At 50.1% G+C, this 19,553-nt stretch overlaps 1 protein-coding gene across 1 annotated transcript in view; it reads left to right on the top strand.

Moving 5' to 3' along the window:
• The window catches only part of LOC142311708 (serine/threonine-protein phosphatase 4 regulatory subunit 1-like), a 136,607-nt gene that overhangs the window by 28,514 nt on the left and 88,540 nt on the right, over window positions 1–19,553 (top strand). Inside the window, exons 4-7 of the mRNA XM_075350353.1 lie at window positions 1,366–1,472; window positions 2,433–2,575; window positions 18,612–18,758; window positions 18,953–19,060. Of these exons, the coding sequence (XP_075206468.1) occupies window positions 1,366–1,472; window positions 2,433–2,575; window positions 18,612–18,758; window positions 18,953–19,060 (505 nt within the window). The remainder of the gene's footprint in view (window positions 1–1,365; window positions 1,473–2,432; window positions 2,576–18,611; window positions 18,759–18,952; window positions 19,061–19,553) is intronic.

Below are 19,553 nucleotides of genomic sequence, written 5' to 3'. Positions count from 1 at the left end.
CTGTCATCTCCTACAGACACAGTTGACATCTGGTGGAAGTTAGAGCAGCCGCAGCTCTCACTTACTCTGTGTGTCTGATTTGTCCGAAGGAGGGAATAGTGAAGCCCCTGCTGATTAGCAGCAGGGATACTATCACTGGATCCCTGATAGGCAGTGTTAACACTGCTGGAACAGCACCATAGGTGAGTATTAGGGCTCTGTCACACTAGTGTATAACACGGCCGAGTACTATCCGATGTTTTATCAGATAGCACGCTGTCCAATGTTGTACAATAGGGCAGTGTCCACCATCGCTTTTTTTCCCTCATGCTGAGTGGCAGCATATATCAGGCGGTGCACCCCATAGACTTGAATGAAAAGCGCAGGCACATACAGTGGAGAAGATGGAAAAAATAAGTTCTCCATTTTCTCCTCACCTGTGCTCTGTTGTGAGAGCATTGGATCACCGTAAATAACATTCGGCTCAAACTCTAATTGGCGTGTCTTTAATTTAATCCGCCTGCTTCTCTCGCATGAGAGAATTTACCGCCTTGTGAGCGAGCCTTACGTGCTATTGTTTTACTAGGGACAGACATAAGGATTGAGAATAGGTTGTACGAATAGTGGAAAACCACCTTAAAGATGTTACATAGTAATTATTATAAATGTACGATCAATAATTTTGTATCGCAGTGAGGTATGTTGTATATTTAGGGTTCTGATGTCCCTTTATATACTTAAAACATAGCTAAGTTGGTGTGTGCTGTCTCCAGCCTCTGTGAATGCTTCATTATATGGATTCCGAGAAAGTTAGGTCACCAGTTTTTCTATAAACGTTGTATGGAATATGAATAATAAAGCATAAAGGGTCTATGAAAAATCATATGATCGGGGTGTATATGCTTTCTATGAAACAGTGACATTTTGTGCATTACACTCGCTACAGTAAAACCATTTTTACATGCAAGAAAAGTGTTTTTATGGACAATTATTGTTTAATTCATATCCCAAGGATAGGCCATCAATATAAAAGAACAGGACAATCAACCCCTCTAATGACCCACCAGGCTGTCCCCATGATATTGTCTGCCTACTTAATTGAAATAATTTTTAATACAGTATGCGATCACATAACTTCTGAGAAGCCTCCTTCTCCTTGTAGACAATGCAGACAGAAGGCTGACGTTTGTCTTCACCTTACTGGGGTCTCCTCTTTGTCCGGGAGGTCGTCGTTTAGCCACAGGTTGCCAATTAGTGACCTTGAGGGTGCAGAGTTGCGCTCCCAACCGTGACTAACAGAGCTGTGTTCAAAGAAGCCGTATCATGTCTGTGTGCTACGTGCACTATATAATCCTTGTAATCCTGTCATCGACTCCTCTCTTACAGGCAGATCATTGCGCGTGGATTGCTGGACGTGCTGAGAGATTTTAGCAGCACTGAAGATGATTTTCTGACTGTCATGGAGATAGTTGTACGCCTCTCAGAGGATGCAGGTTGGTTCACCTGTCTTCTCCAAATACTGGAAAAGAAGATGTATTATTAGTCTTATCATGAGCATTTACACATTTAACTGAAAAGGTACATAAAAGAGAAGCCTGACACCGTTGACTTCCGCATCAGTAGCTGATGGGCTTTGAAGACACTCTGTTGGCAGATACTCGCCATATTGCATTTACAATACTTGCCAACCGTCCAAGCATCAGCCGGCACATTGTCATCTCTTAAGGCCGCTTTACACACTGCGATCCCATCGGTTTTGCGTCACGGGCAAATCGCTGCCCGTGGCGCACAACATCGCTCGGACCCGTCAAACTACTTACCTGCCTAGCGACGCCACTGTGACCGGTGAACCGCTTCCTTTCTAAGGGGGCGGTTCGTTCGGCGTCACCGCAACATCACTAAGCGGTCGCCCAATAGAAGCGGAGGGGCGGAGATGAGCGGGACGTAACATCCCGCCCACCTCCTTTTTTCCTCATTGCCGGTGGACTCAGGTAAGGAGATGTTCGTCGTTCCTGCGGTGTCACATATAGCGATGTGTGCTGCCGCAGGATTGACGAACAACATCGTACCTGCAGCAGCAACGATAATTGGGAATAGGGGAGCATGTCATCGATTAGCGATTTTGCACGTTTTTGCGACGTTTTTCCAAATCGCTCATAGGTGTCACAAGCAATGACATCGCTAACGCGGCCGTATGTGCGTCACAAATTCCGTGACCACAACGACATAGCTTTAGCGATGTTGTTGCGTGTAAAGCGGCCTTCAGTGTGGAAGTGAGCTGCAACAGGCAACCTCATTTAAGTTTGGGAAATGTGTATGGGCAGCCACATTCTTGTTGTTGGGTGGTCCTATGTTTTGCCGTAACAGGGTTTTGGTTTATTTTTGAAGGTAAACTTAGCCACACATGGATTAGACTGTTTATAGCAGTTTCGGTGTTTTTACTCTCCTTCCAGAACCTACAGTACGGACCGAGCTCATGGAGCAGGTCCCCCAGATCACCATCTTTCTGCAGGAGAGCCGGCCACAGTTTCCTAAAGCTTTCTCTGAATACCTGCTGCCCATTCTTGTGCGCTATCTCACTGATCCCAATAACCAGGTGAGTGTGGGCACAACATTGGCTGGAGCTTTATTGGGGGTTGTGCCCTTGTCATAGTTAAAGGGACTCTGTCAGCAGAATTCTTCAATGTAACCTGAAGACCGCATGCTGCAATAGTTAAAACAGAGACTTCAGCCCTGCATCAGTTATCTTACAGTCTTTTTTTCTGTGTGTCTACAATGTTAGCTTAAGCCTGATATCTTTATTATTAGTGGGTCTCAGCAGTGCAAGAGCTGTAGTCTGACTCCGCCCCCTTCTGTGATAAGCAGTTTTTGTCTATGGAAATGTACACTATAGAAGCCTGGTGTGGACGGGGACAGCTCTCCCAGCACTGCTACATGAAAAATCTAAACTCTCTCACTGTGTCAGAATGGCTGCACACAGAAATATAAGCGATACATTGTTGAACTCAGGGCATCTTTGCCTACATCATGCTGCTCTCAGATGACTTAGCAAAAACCTGCTGACAGATTCCCTTTAAGCAAAAAAATAAAAATCTTCTTGTGAATATTTGAGTTAATGTGTGTATAGAGTGCATATAGCGGGATATATCGGCTCACTTCAGACATTCTGATAGGATATTCCAGCAATATATGACCAGTGGGGATATATAATTTTTTTTATCTAAATCATTTGAATATTCATTGCCAACGTCTGTGAGTAAACTGCACAGATTATGTCAGGTCCTTAGTGTCTTATGATACAATCACATGATCCTATAATCCTTGGCGTTCCCTGTTCAATAACAGTGCCTGGAGCCATGGAGGATGCACGGAGATGAATGGGACTTTTAGGGGCAATGTTGTTTACAGTATTGGAAAGCTGCTATTCTGAAGATTTCATTGTTCGCGTCGCCAAGGCATTAAGTATTACTAAGCTCCATATGGCACATAAATGATCATTTCTTTGTCGCTCCATTGGGAGACCCAGACAATTGGGTGTATAGCTACTGCCTCCGGAGGCCACACAAAGTATTACACTTTAAAAAGTGTAACCCCTCCCCTCTGCCTATACACCCTCCCGTGCATCACGGGCCCATCAGTTTTTATGCTTTGTGTTGAAGGAGGCACACATGCACACAAGCTCCACATTGTAGTCAGCAGCAGCTGCTGATTGTATCGGATGGAAGAAAAGAGGGCCCCCCACAGGGCCCCCGGCATGCTCCCTTCTCACCCCACTAAGTCGGCGGTGCTGTTAAGGTTGAGGTACCCATTGCGGGTACAGAGGCTGGAGCCCACATGCCGTTTTCCTTCCCCATCCCTTAGGGGCTCTGGGAGAAGTGGGATCCTAACCGGTCATCCAGGCACTGGGACCGGGCTCCATCCGCAGCCCCTGGGGGAATCTGACGGACAGGAGACTGGATATCATCAGGGACAGGGCCCTGCATCCATAAGGTACTCTGTGTCCCCTTAGGGACGGTACATGCAGCGCCTGTGTTACAGACGCCGCAGCGGCTCCTGTGTGGTTTGTGAGACCGGGACTACCGCGCCGACCGCGCCTGTTTGCCGGCCGCGTTTTTAACTTTAGTCCCCGGCTTTTGCGGCCTAGTACCATATACTCCCGCCCCCGGGCCTGCCAGTCAGGGGTAAGGGCGGGACGGCCGACTAAACGTCGGCAGTGAGGGCTGGAGCATACTTTGGTATCCTCCTCCCCCCTCACTGAGCACTGTGGGGCACCAGTTTCCCGCACTTTATTAGGCACGCCCACGGCTCCATCCTCCCCTCAGAACGCTGGCAGCCATTGTTATAATCAATACTGCCGGTGGGGGATTTCAGAACGGGCTCCGCAGTTCTGACAGAAGTGGGATCCTAACCGGTCGCCGGTCACTGGGACCGGGCTCCTTCCGCAGCCCCTGGGGGAATCTGACGGACAGGAGGCTGGATACCATCAGGGACAGGGCCCTGCATCCATCAGGTACTCTGTGTCCCCTTAGGGACGGCGCATGCAGCGCCTGTGTTACAGACGCCGCAGCGGCTGCTCTGTGGTTTGTGAGCCTGGACTACCGCGCCGACCGCGCCTGCTGGCCGGCCGCGCTTTTAACTTTAGTCCCCGGCTTTTGCGGCCTAGTACATGTACTCCCGCCCCTGGGCCTGCCAGTCAGGGGTAAAAGCGGGACGGCCGACTGGACGTCGGCAGTAAGGGCTGGAGCATGCTTGGTATCCTCCTCCCCCCTCACTGAGCACTGTGAATCATTTCTGCTGGTGGGGGATTTCAGAACGGGCTCCGCAGTTCTGGGAAAAGTGGGATCCTAACCGGTCGCCGGTCACTGGGACCGGGCTCCCTCCGCAGCCCCTGGGGGAATCTGACGGACAGGAGGCTGGATATCATCAGGGACAGAGCCCTGCACCCATGAGGTACTCTGTGTCCCCTTAGGGACGGTGCATGCAGCGCCTGTATTACAGACGCCGCAGCGGCTGCTGTGTTTTGTGAGCCGGGACTACCGCGCCGACCGCTCCTGTGGGCCGGCCGCGCTTTTAACTTTAGTCCCAGGCTTTTGCGGCCTAGTACAGGTACTCCCGCCCCCGCGCTTGCCAGTCAGTCACTTCTGCCGGTGGGAGATTTCAGAAGGAGCTCTGCAGCTCTGAGAGTCCCTGGCAGGGAACTGGTGGACACACCACCGCTTGGGGCGGTTGGTAAGCCACACCAGTTGTCAGGTGCTGGACCCCTCTGGGTCCCGTAGTATGTATGTATGTATGTATGTATGTATGTATGTATATATATATATATATATATATATATATATATATATATATATATATATATATATATATAATATGTATTATACATTTTCTCTATTCGGCAGCATTATTTGCTTTTGGCTCCCTTAGCCGGAGCCTCCGGCACTGGTGGGACCCTCGGCTCAGGAGGTACCGCCGGTTTCCACTGCACAGATGGAAGGGACAGAGTTTACAATTTTGACTGAGAAACTCTCTGAGTCGCTTCACATTCCATGGCTCAGTCCATGGACAGATGGTCTGCTAAGATACTAGAAGCTTGGCAGTCCAGACCGGTAACACAGGGCCAGGGCACCGTGAGTTCATCGTCCCCAGGCCCTCTCGGTCGGTACAGCAAAGGGCTCCTGGGGTGGCACCCAGATCCCACGGTGAGAACTCCGACACGGACCGCAGCCTCAGACAGGCTAAGCGGGCTTGCTGGGAACCTTCCCCGGCGGCATCACGCGGTTCGGGGTCTTAGCATGAGGACCCTCTGGAGGATGAAGCGGAGGTCGCAGCTCAGGGCTCTGATCCTGACGTTGCTCTCAATCTGGATACACCTGAAGGGGACGCCATAGTAAATGACCTTATAACGTCCATCAACCAGGTGCTAGTCCTTTTCCCCCAACTCCACCTATAGAGGAGTCTGCTTCACAGTAGGAGAAACACCAGTGTAGGTTTCCCAAACGTACCCGGAGTGCGTTTTTCGATCACTCTAACTTCAGAGATGCTGTCCAGAAGCACAGAGCACTTCCGGACAAGCGCTTTACTCAGCGCCTTAATGACACACGTTACCCTTTCCCCCTGACGTAGTTAAGGGTTGGGCTCAGTGTCCCAAGGTGGATCCTCCAGTCTCCAGACTGGCGGCTAGTTCCGTAGTATCAGTGGCAGATGGTTCATCGCTCAAGGATGCCACTGACAGGCAAATAGAGCTCATGAGGAATTCCATCTATGAAGCCATAGGCGCGTCCTTTGCTCCGGCCTTCGCAGTCGAGCGGGCACTCCAAGCTATCTCAGCTTGTCTGTCTGAGACTAATGTGGTCGCACGTACCTCTGCTCCGCAGGTTGTGTCTTTGACTTCTCAGGCGTCGGTTTTTTCGTCCTACGCCATGAACACCGTCCTGGACTCTGCGAGCCGTACAGCGGTAGCATCCGCCAATTCGATGGCAGTCCGCAGGGCTATGGGGCTACGCGAATGGAAGGCAGACTCTGCTTCCAAGAAGTTCTTAACCGGTTTGCCATTTTCTGGCGACCGTTTGTTTGGCGTGCAATTGGATGAAAAACCGATGGGTGAGAGACATTCCGTCTCACGGTTACAGGATAGAGCTCAGCTCTCGTCCTCCGACTCGTTTCTGCAGATGGAGTTGTGATCCCCGTTCCGCTTCAAGAACGTAGTCGCGGTTTTTACTCCAACTTGTTCGAGGTACCAAAAAAGGACGGATCATTCCGGTCCGTTTCCGGGCCTCATTCTGCTCAACAGACACGTGAGAACCAGGGCTGTGGAGTCGGAGTCGGAGTCGTGGAGTCGGAGTCGGAGCTCATTTTGGTGGAGTCGGAGTCGGAGTCGGTATAAAATGCACCGACTCCGACTCCTAAAATATATAATAAATTGGGGACAGGAGTGCAATGCAGAATGTGCTGAATATTTTACTAAATAACAACATTTAGTATAATGCTTATATTTAAGTGAAAAATTTATTGTAGTACAATGTGAACATCAGACATTTAATTGTTTTTATGATACAATAATCAAGATATTTGGATAGAACATAAAATATTTATTGGAATACAACTTTAGAACACAAAAAAACTAATAAATTGTAAATATGTAATATATATAATATATATATACAGTGTATATACACACACAAGATATATATGTAATCTACTGTATATTACATAGTGTATTACATATTTACAATTTATTACAGTTTTTTGTGTTCTAAAGTTGTATTCCAATAAATATATTTTATGTTCTATCCAAATATCTTGATTATTGTATCATAAAAATTATTAAATGTCTGATGTTCACATACACATATTCATGTACTACAATAAATTTTTCACCTAACTATAAGCAATATATGTAGGAGTCGGAGCCGGAGTCGGAGTCGGTGCAAGAGAATTTGAGGAGTCGGAGTCGGAGTCGAAGGTTTGGCTTACCGACTCCACAGCCCTGGTGAGAACCAGACGGTTCCGGATGGAATCTCTCCGCTCAGTCATCGTTTCGATGTCCCAGGGAGTCTTCCTAGCATCAATCGACATCAGGGATGCTTATCTCCATGTGCCGATTACACCAGAGCATCAACGCTCCCGGTGTGTCGCCATCCGGGTCGAACGCTTTCAGCTCGTGACTCTGCCTTTCGGCCTGGCGACAGTCCCACGGGTCTTCACCAAGGTCATGGCATCAGTGGCGATGGGCCTACACTCTCAGGGACACTCGGTGATCCCTTACTTAGACGATCTCCTAAGTCAAGGCACCCTCCCGGGTGCCACGTCAACATAGCCTGAACATTGTTTTGGAGACTCTCCAGAGGTTCGGGTGGATCATCAATTTCCCAAGTAAAAATTGACACCGACCCAATCACTGACTTACCTCGGGATGGAGTTCATTCTCTCTCTGAGATAGTGAAACTACCACTGGACAAACAGGGTTCGCTGCGGACAGGGGTGCACTTTCTCCTTCGGGCCCAGTCTCACCCCTTGAGGCGCCTCACGCGCTTCCTAGGGAAGATGGTGGCAGCAATGGAGGCAGTTCCCCTTTCATCTGCGTCCACTCAACGGCACATTCTCCGCAAATGGGACAGGAGATCGACGTCCCTAGACAGGAACGTCTCTCTTTCACTGTCAGACAAAACCTCTTCTCAGTGGTGGCTTCTTCCCACTTCTTGGTCGAAAGAAATGTCCTTCCTGCTCCCATCCTGGGCTATGGTCACGAAGGACAAGAGTTTGTCAGGGTGGACAGCGGTCTTCCTCCACCACAGGGCTCAGGGAACCTGGACTCTGACAGAGTCCTCCCTTCAGATCAATGTCCTGGAGATAAGGCCAGTGTAGCTAGCCCTAAAGTCGTTCCAGCGGTGGCTGGACGGCAGGCAGATCCGGATACAGTCGGACGACGCCACGGCGGTCGCGTACATCAACCGCCAGCACAGAGCGCTGGCGGCGGACGCATCAGTTCAGGTCTAGCCGCAATTTCGACTGCCTTATGTATTTCCTCCTCTGGCGCTGCTGCCCAGAGTGTTACTCAAGATCGGGTCCGACTGCAGCCGCGCCATCCTCGTCGCTCCAGACTGGCCGAGGAGGTCGTGATACCTGGATCTGTGGCACCTCACGGCGGGTCGACCGTGGGCATGCCCGGACCGACCAGACTTGCTGTCTCAAGGGCCATTGTCCATCTGAATTCTGCGGTCTTCAACCTGACTGGGTGGCCATTGAGTTCTGGCTCTTAGCATTCTTAGAGTTTTCTCTATCACGCCTTTCGCAGAAGGTGGTCTTCCTAGTGGCAGGCACATCACTTCGGAGAGTGTCTGAGCTAGCAGCGCTGTCATGCTAGCCCCCTTCCTGGTGTTTCGCCAGGATGAAGTCGTTCTGCGTCCGGTCCCGGAATTCCTAATTAAGGTGGTATCCTCCTTTTCTTCTCAATCAGGATATCTCCTTACCTTCTTTTGGCTCTCATCCAGTTCACAATTGTGAAAAGGATTGCACTTGTTAGATCTCGGGAGAACACTCCGGCTCTTCTTTCGCGCACTGCGCCCCCGCGCCGTTCTGATGCGCTCTTTGTCCTGGTCACTGGCCAGCGTAAGGGGTCGCAGGCTTCTAAGTCAACCTTGGCTCGGTGGATCAAGGAACTGACCCTTGAAGCCTACCGTTCTTCTGGGCTTCCGATTCCTTTAGAGCTGAAAGCCAATTCTACCAGAGCCGCAGAGGCATCCTGGGCATTGCGTCACCAGGCTACGGCTCAGCAGGTGTGTCAGCACTACCTGGTCGAGTCTGCACATTTTCACGAAACACTATCAGGTTCATGCCTATGCTGTGGCAGATGCCAGCCTAGGTAGGCGAGTCCTTCAGGAGGCAGTTGCTCACCTGTAAGAGAGGGCCGTTTTTTCGGCTCGTTTTATCGAGGTATTCTTTTACCCACCCAGGGACTGCTTTTGGACATCCCAATTGTCTGGGTCTCCCAATGGAGCGACAAAGAAGAAGGGAATTTTGTTTACTTACCGTAAATTCCTTTTCTTCTAGCTCCTATTGGGAGACCCAGCACCCGCCCCTGTTCCCTTCGGGCTGTTGTTCTTTTGAGTACACATGTTGAAGGGTTCTTTTGGTTCATGGTTTCAGTTCTCCGAACATCCTTCGGATTGAATTTACCTTAGACCAATTTATAAGTTCCTCCTTCCTGCTTTGGCACCAAAACTGATGGGCCCGTGATGCACGGGAGGGTGTATAGGCAGAGGGGAGGGGTTACACTTTTTAAAGTGTAATACTTTGTGTGGCCTCCGGAGGCAGTAGCTATACACCAATTGTCTGGGTCTCCCAATAGGAGCTAGAAGAAAAGGAATTTACGGTAAGTAAACAAAATTCCCTTCTTCCACTTCATGTCATTAGTTGTCCTCTAAGCCTATAAGTCAAGTATATATATATTCCTTTCCCGTCCGTGCACCCGGCACTGAGTATTGTCATGTGATTCTGAAACCGGTTTGCCGACTTGATGGAAAACTAAAGGACGACTCCTCAGCTATTCTGTGCCTGAGGTGCAGTTTTCACCAGTAACTGAATGAAGTTTTCTCACCTGTCTCTGCATGTGGCAGTTCTCAAAACTTTCCACACTAAAAGTCCCAGTAAACAGCCACCTAATATTCCCTAAATAAGCTTTCCGAAGATGTGGACATTCTGACCCCAGGCCGGAAACCTGTAAAATGAAGGATATAGAAGACTGAAATCTGACTTTATGTAAGGTCCATATCTGTATTGGCTGCTGTTATGCCTTGATCCCGTGTGATAAATGTGCCCTGTGATTTAAAGGGGCTCCTCAGTCCAATTTAAACACTTGACTTCCATGTACCTGCTGCCATAATGGTCCCTATTTTTCAGTCTTCTTTATGCAGGAGTTTCTTAGGGTTGAGGGACCTGCTCTTTTACCATCCACTGTCTTCTGATTGAGCCAGAAAAGCTGGTCATGGCTCCACCATTAGTGGCACCGGTCCATCAGAGGGCAGTGGCGGGGCAGAGGGCTTGTCTGTCACTTTTTAAGAACGCTCATCTCTTAATTCTCTCGTGACCAAGCCCCATTTTTGTAATCTGACGTGTCACTTTGTGTTAGTAACTCTGGAATGTGTCAGTGTATCCCAGTGATTCTGAGATCCTTTTTTCATGACATTTTGTACTTGACATTAGTGCTAAATTTAGGTAGGTATGTTTCTTTTTCGCTCCTAATTGGGAGACCCAGACAGTGGGTGTATAGCTACTGCCTCTGGAGGCCGCACAAAGAACTACACTTAAAAGTGTAAGGCCCCTCCCCTTCTGGCTATACACCCTCCCGTAGGAGTACAGATTCCTCAGTTTTAGCTTTGTGCGCAAGGAGGTCAGACACGCACGCATAGCTCCATTGTTTTTAGTCAGCAGCAGCTGCTGACTATGTCGGATGGAAGAAAAGAGGACACATATAGTGTCCCCAGCATGCTCCCTTCTCACCCCACTTATGTCGGAGGTGTTTGTAAGGTTGAGGTACCCATTGCGGGTACGGCGGCAGGAGCCCACATGCTGATTCCTTCCCCATCCCTTTTTACAGGGCTCTGGGTGAAGTGGGATTTACCGGTCTCCAGGCACAGAGACCGTGCTCCATCTACAGCCCCTGGAGAAGATGCTGGATGGAGCGGAGTACATCAGGGACATGGCCCTGCATCCTCAAGGTACTCTGTGTCCCCGTGTATCTGGCGCTCACACCGCAGCATGCTGGGTGTTGTAGTGCGCCGGGGGACATCAGCGCTGCGGCGCCTGTGCCATGGCCTCATTCAGCTTTGCTGAAGCAGGCACATTTATGGGAATAGGACGCGCCGGCCGCTGGGACTGCGGCGCGGCTGGCACTTGTAGTGCGCCGGGGACTTCAGCGCGGCCTGCGCTTTTACGGCGGCCGCGCTGATAACTACAGTCCCCGGCTTTTGCGGCCTGCTTCCTTTCGTTCCCGCCCCCACACCTGCCAGTCAGGAGAGGGGCGGGACGCTGCCCACGTCCAGAACTCGGTCGCGCCGGCCGCTCGAACAGCGGCGCGGCTGGCACTTGCGGTGCGCCGGGGACTTCAGCGCGGCCCGCGCTTTTACGGCGGCCGCGCTGATAACTCGAGTCCCCGGCTTTTGCGGCCTGCTAGCGTTCGTTCCCGCCCACAGACCTGCCAGTCAGGAGAGGGGCGGGACGCTGGCCAGGGCATCAGCGCTGAGGGCTGGAGTCGTTTTTACATACTCCAGCCCTCACAGTCAGCACAGAGGGGACACTGTTCCCGCACTTTTGTTTGGGAACTCCCACGGACCGCCCCTCTCCACAGTAGCCGGCAGCCATTCTTGCAGACACGCTGAGCTGCAGAGGGGAGCCGGGGAGACCCAGACAAGGCATTCAGCAGCCTCTTACCCGCTGTTCAGCGGGCGGTAAGCAGCCCTCAGGGCTCACCCCCTCTTGTGCTCGTAGTATTCTTAGTATTTTGTTGCTACAAATACTTGGTATTACATAGCGCTGGTCGCCCTTTGGCTATAGACTCTCTCACATGCAGAGAGCCAGCAGCATGTCGCCCGTAAAACGCAAGGGTGCCAGGGCACAGACATTGTATGCTTCCTGCACCGCATGTGGGACTTTTCTACCGGCAGGCTCCACGGACCCCCATTGTGTGCAGTGCTCGGCCCCTGCGGCGCTTGCACAGCCGGGGCCTCTGCTGGACGTGTCCCAGGGTGTACCACCTGTGAATGCTGTCCAGGTGACAGGAACTGAGTTTGCAGCTTTTGCTGACAGAATGTCTCTCACTATGTCACAAATTCTTGACACATTGCGAGCTGGGCCTGTACTTCAGACCTCGGACACTGTGCATGTATTGCCCCCTGGTCCCCCTCAGCTCCTAGCTCCGGGACGGGCATCTACACCTCAGGGTGAAGACTCTGACTCGGACGATGGCCCCGGGCAGCCTAAGCGGGCTCGTTATGACGGGCCTTCACATTCATCTCAATGGTCTGGATCCCAGCGGGATGAATCTATGGGTGATGAGGCGGACTTAACTGATCAGGATTCTGATCCTGGGACCGCTCTCAATCTAGATACACCAGATGGTGACGCAATAGTTAATGATCTTATATTTAACATCAATAAGATGTTGAATATTTCCCCACCAGCTCCTCCTGTAGAGGAGTCAGCTTCGCAGCACGAGAGAATCCATTTCAGATACCCTAAGCGTACATTAAGCACTTTTCTGGACCACGCTGACTTCAGAGACGCAATCCAGAAACCCCACGCTTATCCTGAAAGGCGTTTTCCTAAACGACTTAAAGATACACGCTACCCTTTTCCCTCTGAAGTGGTCAAGGGTTGGACCCAGTGTCCAAAAGTGGATCCTCCAATTTCCAGGCTTGCAGCCAGATCCTTGGTTGCTGTTGAAGATGGAGCGGCACTTAAAGATGCCACTGACAGGCAGATGGAGCTCTGGCTGAAATCCATCTATGAAGCGATTGGAGCGTCATTAGCGCCTTCTTTTGCGGCCGTATGGGCACTCCAAGCTATCACGGCCGGGCTTGCGCGAGTCGACTCTGTCACACGTGCATTTGCCCCGCAGGTAGCACCATTGACCTCGCAAATGGCGGCATTCGCGTCGTACGCGATTAATGCTGTTCTTGACGCTACAAGCCGCACGGCAGTGGCGTCAGCCAACTCAGTTGTTTTGCGTAGGGCTCTGTGGTTGAGACATTGGAAAGCAGATTCTCATTCCAAGAAGTGCTTAACCAATTTGCCTTTTTCTCGTGACCGATTGTTTGGAGAGCGTTTGGATGAAATCATCAAACACTCCAAGGGTAAGGACTCTTCCTTACCGCAACACAGACAAAACAAGCCCCAACAGAGGAGGGGTCAGTCTGGTTATCGGTCCTTTCGAGGACAGGGCAGGTCCCAATTCGCCTCGTCAAAAAAGACTCAAAAGGACCAGAGACGTTCAAATTCTTGGAGGTCTCAGTCACGCCCAAAAAGACCAGCCGGAGGAACCGTTGCCAAAACGACGTCCTCCTGACTTGCGGTCTCCGATGCCCACACCCGCGGTCGGTGGGAGGCTGTCCCACTTTGGCGACATTTGGCTAGCAAATGTCAAAGACCGTTGGGTGAGAGATATTCTATCTCACGGGTACAGGATAGAGTTCGGTTCTCGTCCGCCAACTCGTTTCTTCAGAACTTCTCCACCACCAGACCGAGCCGATGCTCTGTTGCAGGCGGTGGCCGCTCTAAAGGCGGAAGGAGTGGTGACCTCCGTCCCTCTTCAGGAACAGGGTCACGGTTTTTACTCCAATCTGTTTGTGGTCCCAAAAAAGGACGGATCGTATCGTCCCGTCCTGGATCTGAAGTTGCTCAACAGACACGTAAAAGTCAGGAGGTTCCGGATGGAATCCCTACGCTCCGTCATAGCCTCAATGTCTCAGGGAGATTTTCTAGCATCAATAGACATCAAAGATGCGTATCTCCACGTGCCGATTGCACCAGAGCATCAGCGTTTCCTACGTTTCGTCATACACGACGAGCACCTACAGTTCGTAGCGTTACCCTTCGGTCTGGCAACAGCCCCCCGGGTCTTCACCAAAGTCATGGCAGCAGTAGTAGCTGTTCTGCACTCGCAGGGTCACTCGGTCATCCCGTACCTAGACGACCTGCTTATAAAGGCATCCTCTCAAGAAGCATGCCAACACAGTCTGAAGGTGGCGCTAGACACTCTCCAGACTTTCGGGTGGATTATCAACTTTCCAAAGTCTCATCTAACCCCGACCCAATCTCTGACTTATCTTGGCATGGAGTTTCATACTCTATCAGCGATAGTGAGGCTTCCACTGGACAAGCAGTGCTCGCTACGGACCGGAGTGCAATCTCTCCTTCAGAGCCAGTCGCACTCACTGAGGCGCCTCATGCATTTCCTAGGAAAGATGGTAGCAGCAATGGAGGCAGTCCCGTTCGCGCAGTTTCATCTGCGCCCTCTACAATGGGACATTCTACGCCAATGGGATGGGAAATCGACGTCCCTCGACAGGACTGTCTCCCTCTCTCAGACTGCCAAGGATTCTCTACGTTGGTGGCTTCTCCCCAACTCATTGTCACAGGGAAAGTCGTTCCTTCCCCCGTCCTGGGCAGTGGTCACGACAGATGCGAGCCTATCAGGGTGGGGAGCGGTGTTTCTCCACCACAGGGCTCAGGGGACGTGGACTCAGGAAGAGTCCACCTTGCAGATCAATGTTCTGGAAATCAGAGCAATCTACCTTGCCCTGCAAGCCTTCCAACAATGGCTGGAAGGCAAGCAGATTCGGATTCAGTCGGACAATTCCACGGCGGTGGCGTACATCAACCACCAAGGGGGAACACGCAGTCGCCAAGCTTTTCAAGAAGTCCAGCGGATTTTGACGTGGGTGGAAAGCAGAGCGTCCACCATATCTGCAGTTCACATCCCAGGCGTGGAAAACTGGGAAGCAGACTTTCTCAGTCGCCAGGGCATGGACGCAGGAGAATGGTCCCTTCACCCGGACGTGTTTCAACAGATCTGTTGCCGCTGGGGGTCGCCGGACGTCGATCTGATGGCGTCACGGCACAACAACAAGGTCCCAGTTTTCATGGCACGGTCTCACGATCACCGAGCGCTGGCGGCAGACGCCTTGGTTCAGGATTGGTCGCAATTCCGACTCCCCTATGTGTTCCCACCTCTAGCATTGTTACCCAGAGTTCTCCGGAAAATCAAGTCCGACTGCCAGCGAGCCATACTCGTCGCTCCAAATTGGCCAAGAAGGTCGTGGTACCCGGATCTGTGGCATCTCACGGTAGGCCAACCGTGGGCACTACCAGACCGTCCAGATCTGCTGTCTCAAGGGCCGTTTTTCCATCTGAATTCTGCGGCCCTGAACCTGACTGTGTGGCCATTGAGTCCTGGATCCTAGCGGCCTCAGGTTTATCTCAGGGAGTTGTTGCCACAATGAGACAGGCTAGAAAACCATCCTCAGCTAAGATCTATCACAGGACGTGGAAGATATTCTTAGCGTGGTGCTTGGCTCAAGGGTTTTCTCCCTGGCCATTTGCATTGCCAATTTTTCTTTCCTTCCTGCAGTCTGGGTTGGAAAAAGGTTTGTCCCTTAGCTCGCTTAAGGGTCAAGTCTCCGCGTTATCCGTATTCTTTCAGAAGCGCTTGGCACAGCTTTCTAAAGTACGCACGTTTCTCCAAGGAGTTTGTCATATCGTTCCTCCTTACAGACGGCCATTGGAACCCTGGGATCTGAACAAGGTTCTCCTTGCTCTTCAAAAGCCGCCTTTCGAGCCTTTGAAAGAGGTTCCCCTTTCTCGGCTTTCACAAAAGGTAGTTTTTCTTGTAGCGGTCACGTCTCTTCGAAGAGTGTCCGAGCTGGCGGCGTTATCTTGCAAATCTCCCTTCCTGGTATTTCACCAAGACAAGGTGGTACTGCGTCCGATTCCAGAGTTTTCTCCCAAGGTGGTTTCTTCCTTTCATCTCAATCAGGATATCACTTTGCCATCTTTGTGTCCGCATCCAGTTCACCAATTTGAAAAGGGTTTACATCTGTTGGACCTGGTGAGAGCACTCAGGATTTACATTTCTCGCACGGCGCCTCTACGCCGTTCGGATGCGCTCTTTGTCCTAGTCGCTGGTCAGCATAAGGGATCGCAAGCTTCCAAATCCACCCTGGCGCGGTGGATCAAGGAACCAATTCTTCACACATACCGTTCTGCTGGGCTTCAGATTCCATCTGGACTGAAGGCCCATTCTACCAGAGCCGTTGGTGCGTCCTGGGCGTTGAGGCATCAGGCTACGGCTCAGCAAGTGTGCCAGGCGGCTACCTGGTCGAGTCTGCACACGTTTACCAAACACTATCAAGTGCATACCTACGCTTCGGCAGACGCCAGCCTAGGTAGACAGGTCCTTCAGGCGGCGGTGGCCCACCTGTAGGAAGAGGCTGTATGACAGCCCGTTCATGTGGTATCTTTTTACCCACCCAGGGACTGCTTTTGGACGTCCCACTGTCTGGGTCTCCCAATTAGGAGCGAAAAAGAAGAAGGGAATTTTGTTTACTTACCGTAAATTCCTTTTCTTCTAGCTCCAATTGGGAGACCCAGCACCCGCCCTATCTGTTTTTAGGGTTTCGTTTTTTCGGGTGCACATGTTGTTCACGTTGTTTCTTAAGTTCTCCGATCTAGTTATCGGATTGAATTTGTTTTTGAAACTGTTATTGGCTTTCCTCCTTCTTGCTTTGGTACTAAAACTGAGGAATCTGTACTCCTACGGGAGGGTGTATAGCCAGAAGGGGAGGGGCCTTACACTTTTAAGTGTAGTTCTTTGTGCGGCCTCCAGAGGCAGTAGCTATACACCCACTGTCTGGGTCTCCCAATTGGAGCTAGAAGAAAAGGAATTTACGGTAAGTAAACAAAATTCCCTTCTTTATCGTTTATGAAAATATTGCAAATTTGTCTCTTTTTTTTTATTGTCAATTTTTACCCTCAACAAATAGCCATACTGTTCGATAAAGTTCACAAACAACATCTCCCTCCCATATATCTACTTTACATGGATAGCATTTTTCAAGTGTCCTTTGATTTGTTGAGGATGTTAAAAGGTTTGAAAGTTTTTAGCAGCAATTTTTTTTTTAGGGAAGTTTACAACTCTTATGGGTTTTTTTTAGAGACCTAGTCAGTTTTGAAGTGACTTACTGTAGATGGGCCAGTGTATTGAACAACACTCTTGAAGTGACACTATTTTAAAATCCGCATGTTTCAGTGTTCAAAACTGCTGTCGGGTAGTTTCTTAACCCCTTTTAGTGCGTCACCGGAATAAACACAACATGGAATGAATGAAGGGTGAAAAATGATGTTTTTTTCCACTAAATTGCTGCTCTCATCCAAACAGGCCACCATAGCTATCCAACCCTGAGGTCATGACTGGAAGCCATCAAGACTACATAAATAAATGGTGTGGATGGGCTCTAGATGCTGCTGTTATAGCAGCATGTGTGAGGTTAAACTATCTTTATCGGTGTTAACGCTGATCATGGCTGATGCAGCAGGGTGTCAGCTTTAAAGGGAACCTGTCAGGTCCAATATGCACCCAGAACCACGAGCAGTCCTGTGTGTACATTGCTAATCCCTGGCTAACCGTCCCTGTATACAGTAGCATAGATAAGAGATCTTTAGAAAAAATATTTGTAAAGATCTTATACCGTATGCTAATGAGCGAGAGGACTAGTCCCTTGGGCGTTGCTTCCCTTGCCAGTCGCCCCCAATGGCATGTTAGTACGCCCCTGTGGGCATACTATCATGCTAATGAATACGCAGCGTCACAGGATGATCTCACCTCTCCGCTGCCATCGCGTTTGACGGTGGATTTCGGCTCAGTGCGCATGACCTTGAAGTTTCGGTCATGTGCACTATGAAGTTGGGTGTACGCGTCCTGGCTTCAAACTGAAGAAGTGTGCATAACCGAAACTCCGGGGTCATGCGGACTGAGCCGAAATTCCCTGTCGGACGCGATGGCGGCGGAGAGGTGAGATCATCCTGTGACGCTGCACATTCATTAGCATGTTAGCACACCCACAGGGACGTACTAACATGCTAATGGGGGCAACTGGCAAGGGAACTAATGCCCTTGCGACTATTCGCTGCACTCATTAGCATACGATAAAAGATCTTTAGAATTACTTTTTCTAAAGATCCCTTTATCCATGCTAGTGTATACAGATCCAAGATCCATGCTAGTGTATACAGGGACAGTTAGGCATGGATTAGCAATATGCACCCAGAACTGCTTGTGGTTCTGGGTGCATATTGCACCTGACAGGTTCCCTTTAATGTATAGCTAACACCCAGTGCATTTTTACCAGTGACAGCATGCTATTATTTCTTAGGTCATTAAGGGGTTAAACATGGAGAAATATTACCAAAACGGAGGATCAGCGTCAGGATCATTCCTAATGTTTTATCACTTTGATTTAGGCCTGGCATCTGTGTCTTTGAAGAAATCTGTTACCGTTCACTGTTGTGGGATCACGTAACACTTGTGTACTCACTCATGTACTCAGCAATCACTCTGCTCCTTTTTGTGTGCACCGCAGGTAAGGAAAGCGAGTCAGGAGGCTTTACTGATCCTTCTAGAGCAAGAGCTGATCGAGCAGAGCGACCTGGAGAACAAAGTGTGCCCCATTCTGCTGGAGCTCTCCGCTCCTGAGAATGATGACGAGTACAAAGTGGAAGCTGTGAATGTGAGTAAAAGGGCAGGAATCGGGAAACGCTTGCCCCTGCGTGTTTACACAGGCACCTACCATCCGCACATCTCATAGAGCGGAGTACAGTTCACATTCCTAACCTGCCCTGAGCTTTACATAACCTGCATGACTCAACTTCTGCACACACGTGTGTCATGTCCGCCTGAATAACTTCTCTCTCCCTCCCTCAGATTATCTGTAAAATGATTTCCATGCTCGGCAAGCAGACAGTAGAGCAGATGTTGCTTCCACGATTCTGCGATCTCTGCAGTGACAGCAAATTGTTCCAAGTCCGTAAGGTACGGCGATGTCAATGTTTGTAGCCATGAGCCTTGTAAAGCCAAGTCTGAGGCACAGTATCCAGACCCACACAGTACGACTAATGCCAATCAACCACAGCAAGTTTTATGCTGCACAGGGGCCCCAAAGTGAACTCCAATATGGCCACTGCTAATACATAAGGATAGCCGTTCCTTTACTCGGAGTAGGGAAGGAAAGCGTTAAAACAGCAAATTTAAAGGGTTGACCACCTTTTGAGGACAACTTTTTTTTTTAACTTTATTTTAAGCTAAACGAATTTCTCAGTCGCTTCATTGGGGGACACAGGAACCATGGGTTAATAATATGCTGCCACCTGGAGGCTGACACTCAGAATACATCTTAAAAAAAGCTGAATTCTCCCTACCAGACTACACCTAGGCAACCAACACCCATTTATTAAGTTTAGCTTAGTGTCACTCGGAGGCAGACATTTGTCTTGATTAGGCAGGTTGGAGACTTTTTTCCTCTTTA

This window comes from Anomaloglossus baeobatrachus, chromosome 5, assembly GCF_048569485.1.
Source record: "Anomaloglossus baeobatrachus isolate aAnoBae1 chromosome 5, aAnoBae1.hap1, whole genome shotgun sequence".
Taxonomy (NCBI): Eukaryota; Metazoa; Chordata; class Amphibia; order Anura; family Aromobatidae; genus Anomaloglossus; species Anomaloglossus baeobatrachus.
The sequence above is the reverse complement of the archived record's forward strand: the minus strand, read 5'-3'. Positions and strand labels throughout refer to the sequence as shown.